Source organism: Poromitra crassiceps, assembly GCF_964638095.1.
Source record: "Poromitra crassiceps genome assembly, chromosome: 20".
NCBI lineage: Eukaryota > Metazoa > Chordata > Actinopteri > Beryciformes > Melamphaidae > Poromitra > Poromitra crassiceps.
The window spans coordinates 6,087,259-6,092,258 of NC_139637.1; the positions used below are offsets into that span (position 1 = coordinate 6,087,259).

General features: G+C 52.7%; 1 protein-coding gene across 1 annotated transcript in view; it reads left to right on the forward strand.

Moving 5' to 3' along the window:
* LOC310794801 (vesicular inhibitory amino acid transporter-like) overlaps positions 1-4,305 on the forward strand; it is a gene marked incomplete at both ends in the record, with an annotated part of 4,328 nt that extends 23 nt beyond the window's left edge. The window contains 3 exons of the mRNA XM_083656848.1: positions 1-355; positions 2,535-3,032; positions 3,616-4,305. The exon at positions 1-355 is cut by the window's left edge and continues 23 nt beyond it. Of these exons, the coding sequence (XP_083512974.1) occupies positions 1-355; positions 2,535-3,032; positions 3,616-4,305 (1,543 nt within the window). The remainder of the gene's footprint in view (positions 356-2,534; positions 3,033-3,615) is intronic.
* Between the last annotated feature and the right edge of the window lie 695 nt (positions 4,306-5,000).

The window sequence follows — 5,000 nt, forward strand, 5'->3', positions numbered from 1 at the left end:
ACTGACCAACAAGCTGACCAACGCGGCGCACACGGTGTCCAACAAATCCCAGGCCAAGGTCAGCGGGGTGTTCGCCCGCCTGGGCTTCCAGGCCGCCACGGACGAGGAGGGCCTGGGCTTTGCCGAGTGCGACGACTTGGATTATGACTATCGGCAAGGCATGCAGATGGACGTCCTGCAGCAGGGGGACGAGGCCGGGGGACAGCCGGAGGGACAGGGGGACATGGACGGGGACAGCCACTACCAAAGAGACGGCACTGGCCCGGGGCCCCTCAAAGCGGCGGGCTCGCTCGACGAGGACAAACCAAAAATCACCACTTGGGAAGCAGGCTGGAACGTCACCAATGCCATTCAGGTAGGTTTCACTGGCATTTTGGGGGTAAATATTTTAATATTTATATTTGAACAATTACACCATGCTGCATTTGGGGCCTATAGCCTATATAGGCTGCACAAATAGACAATAAGTCACCTTGAAATAGGCCTATTATTTCATTGTCGATCATTCATAAGAGAAACCAGGATAGCAGTGCGTCAAATTAAAATATCATAATCTTGGAATATAAAGCGCAACGAATAAAATGTTGTAGCCTCTAAATGTAGGTTATTCATAACGTTTTGTTTTATATGCATGGGAACTGAACGTTTTTATCCACGTCCTGGCAATGAATTCCTTTATAGATTTATTTATTCAAATCCTTTTATCAGCAGAGAACAGCTCCCACTCTCCTCTCTGCACGCAGGCTCTGTATGGCCTTGATAGCCCCGAGGCCTGCGTTTATCAATCATACCATCAAATTAGACAGGGATTTTATCAAATAAATTAAAACATAATAATTGTCTTTTTACCTTAATTCGAATCAGCCTAAGCAAACGAAAAATAATCCAAGCGCGAGGCTCATGGGAAAATATAGCCTAATAATTATTTGGGTGATGCTGAAATCGAAAATGAAAAGAACTATCTTACAATATTTTTTTATGATTTATTCTGCAAAAACTATTGTTTTATTGTCATTTCTTATTATGCAAATTCGGCCGTATGATTCACTCTGCATGCCTGCATGCGGCATGGCTCAGCCTGTCACTGTGATGTGGGCCTCCCTCGTCCACACATCCATCCATGCACCAAAATAGCTCCGGGTCTTTTTTTTTTTTTTTTTTAGATCCAGCACCCATTGTGTGTGTTTTGATAACTTCCGATTTAGGAACACTAATTTCTCTCAATGTGATTGGCTAGCTTATAGCACATTATAAGCCCCCCCCCCCTTCCCCCCCCCCCCCCCCTCCCCCAACTTCCTTTGTCCAGGTTCTGTGGGCTAGATGTCCCTATACCAACTGTGCAAATATTGGGCAATTATTTTCACTCTGCGGGGTTGCGGTGAGGGTGGTGTCCTGGGTGTCTGGGGCCGGCAATGGGGCTCATATGGCGGCTAGGGGCAGGCTGGGTGAGGGGGGTGTCCTGGGTGTCTGGAGCCGGCCATGGGGCTCACAGGGTGGGTATAGGGCAGGCTGCGTGAGGGTTCTGTCCTGGGTGTCTGGAGCCGGCCATGGGGCTCACAGGGTGGGTAGGGGCAGGCTGGGTGAGGAGGGTGTAGTGGGTGTCTGGGGCCGACCATGGGGCTCACAGGGCAGGTAGTGGCAGGCTGGGTGGTGAGGGGGGTGTCCTGGGTTTCCTGGAGCCGGCCATGGGGCTCACAGGGCGGGTAGGGGCATGCTGGGTGGTGAGGGGGGTGTCCTGGGTGTCTGGAGCCGGCCATGGGGCTCACAGGGCTGCCCTGTGATATATCAACATCAATCCGAATCAAGTCCTGACTCCTGGTTTTACTCGGCGTGGGCCACGAACCATAGGTTGAACAAGCCCGGCGGAATGAAAATAATTGCCCAATATTTGTGCAGTTGGTAGGGACATCATGAATTACAGACTGTTTATGGTGCATTTTGCAGAATGTAGAAGAGATGGCTTCAGAGACTATATCACACATGGGCAGAATGCGGCCCGAGGGCCGGACCTGGCCCCTGGGCCGGACCTGGCCCCAGGGCCGGACCTGGCCCCTGGCTGGGCCGGACCTGGCCCCAGGGCCGGACCTGGCCCCTGGGCCGGACCGGGCCCCAGGGCCGGACCTGGCCCCTGGGCCGGACCGGGCCCCAGGGCCGGACCTGGCCCCTGGGCCGGACCTGGCCCCTGGGCCGGACCGGGCCCCAGGGCCGGACCTGGCCCCTGGGCCGACTGGGCCCCAGGGCCGGACCTGGCCCCTGGGCCGGACCTGGCCCCAGGGCTGGACCTGGCCCCTGCGGGCCATCTCAAAATAAGAAGTTTTGTCAACATTGGTGAAAGTGGGCGGGGCCCATGGTGTAATAATACCCATGTAACAGCCGGAACAGTAATGTGTCATGATCTAGGTCTTAGGTTTTTGACATATTGTCAAAATCAAATTTTGTATCAGGCGCCGCGGGGATCTGTAGCCTACTTATTACTATGTTTCCTCCATTTAGGCTCCTCCCACTCATCTGCACCTCCTCCTGTCTGTCCGCAGGGCATGTTCGTCCTGGGCCTGCCGTACGCCATCCTGCACGGCGGCTACCTGGGCCTCTTCCTCATCATCTTCGCTGCGGTGGTGTGCTGCTACACCGGCAAGATCCTCATCGCCTGTCTCTACGAGGAGAACGAGGACGGCCTCCTGGTGCGCGTGCGCGACTCGTACGTGGACATCGCCAACGCGTGCTGCGCACCTCGCTTCCCGGCGCTGGGCGGACACTTGGTGAACGTGGCTCAGATCATCGAGCTGGTGATGACGTGCATCCTGTACGTGGTGGTGAGCGGGAACCTGATGTACAACAGCTTCCCGGGCTTCCCCGTGTCGCAGAAGGCCTGGTCGGTGGTGGCCACCGTGGCTCTGCTGCCGTGCGCCTTCCTGAGGAACCTCAAGGCCGTGTCCAAGTTCAGCCTGCTGTGCACGCTGGCGCACTTCGTCATCAACGTGCTCGTCATAGCCTACTGCCTCTCCAGGGCGCGCGACTGGGCCTGGGAGAAGGTTAGCTTGTTAATTTATTTACGTGTGTGTGTGTGTGTGTGTGTGTGTGTGTGTGTGTGTGTGTGTGTGTGTGTGTGTGTGTGTGTGTTTCCTGTTCAAAACACCGTCTGTTTTACTTGGTCACTAGTAGGGATGTAACGATAACCGGTTTTAATGATAGCCGTGATAAAATTCCTTACGATAACCGTACCGTTTCAAAATTTCATTATCATTAAAACCGTTTTACCGTGATTACCGTGGTACCATGATTACAGTGCTTTGAAAAACATGGTAAATACTGTCCATCATCAACCAAAGTTGGCAACCGTCTCCCAGATCTCTCTCTCAGCAAATGTGCAGCCTTGGAGAAATGATTTCAGTGAGTGTATCAATCCTTTTTGGGTCTGAGTTTTCAATATAAAATGTCAAATGATTTCAGTACAGTCTCAGTACTTTTTGAAAATTTTCAGCAATTCTTTATTAATACCGTGATAATACGATAACCGCGATCATTTTGGTCATGATAATCATGATGTGAAATGTTCATACCGTTATATCTCTAGTCACTAGTACTTAGAGGAACACTTTCTTATTTAATTCCTAGGTCAAGTTCTACATCGACGTCAAGAAATTCCCCATCTCCATCGGCATCATCGTGTTCAGCTACACCTCCCAGATCTTCCTGCCCAGCCTGGAGGGGAACATGCAGAGACCCAGCGAGTTCCACTGCATGATGGACTGGACTCACATCTCGGCCTGCGTCCTGAAGGGCCTGTTCGCCTTGGTGGCCTACCTCACGTGGGCGGACGCCACCAAAGAGGTCATCACGGACAACCTGCCGTACACCATCCGAGCTGTGGTCAACCTCTTCCTGGTCGCCAAGGCGCTGCTGTCCTACCCGCTGCCCTTCTTCGCAGCCGTCGAGGTCCTTGAGAAATCACTGTTCCAGGACGGCGGGAGGACCGCCTTCCCCGACTGCTACGGCCCCGGCGGACGCTTAAAATCGTGGGGTCTGGGCCTTCGCATCGCCCTGGTGGTCTTCACTTTGCTCATGGCCATCTTTGTCCCCCACTTCGCCCTCCTGATGGGCTTAACTGGGAGTCTCACCGGCGCCGGTTTGTGCTTCCTCCTGCCCAGCCTCTTCCACCTGAAGCTCCAGTGGAGGAACCTCCTCTGGCACCACGTCTTCTTCGACGTGGCCATTTTCGTTATCGGGGGCATCTGCGCCATATCCGGCTTCATCCACTCGATCGAAGGGCTCATCGAGGCGTTCAAGTACAACATCCACGACTGAGAGCTTCGACCTTTGACCCTAGTATTGAATGGCGATGTCCTGAGAGGTCACTCTCATGTGGGGTGTTTTGATGCTGCAGAACACCGCGCACATCAAAACATCACGTTGACCACTTGACATACAAGCTCACGAGGAGGATTACCTGTTAAATGTCTATCTTTTTAATTTGCCTTTGTGATGACGTGCAATAATAAACTCTACAATCATAGTCTACTCATTCTCCAAATGAGTGGAACACAAGCTCCTCGCGCATGCAGGCTGGTCCAGGTCTCAGTCATCACAGGTCCTGGCTGTGAAGATGTCTGCCATGGGTCAAACTGTGAGTGTGTACGTGTTTCTATCTGGGGAATTCAGTGAGTGAAGTCGTTTTTGAGCTGCTAGATATATCGTTAACCCATTGATACCTGATGCAGCATTTGCGTGTATATCCCTCATTTGTGTGCGTATCCCTTTAAGACCGCGAAGCGCGTTAACGCGCTTCGCGGTCTTAAAGGGATACGCACACAAATGCTGCATCAGGTATCAATGGGTTAATTAATCCCACTCGGGAGAAAATAATATAAGACCAATCAATGCATTCATCTGATCAGATGGTAGCCTGGTAAACCAGCCCGTCACGTGAACTCACATTTCATCTGGTTCCCCGTGACGGTCTGGCCCCGACGCCAGTGGGGGGGGTTTAGCAGAAGCTGCAG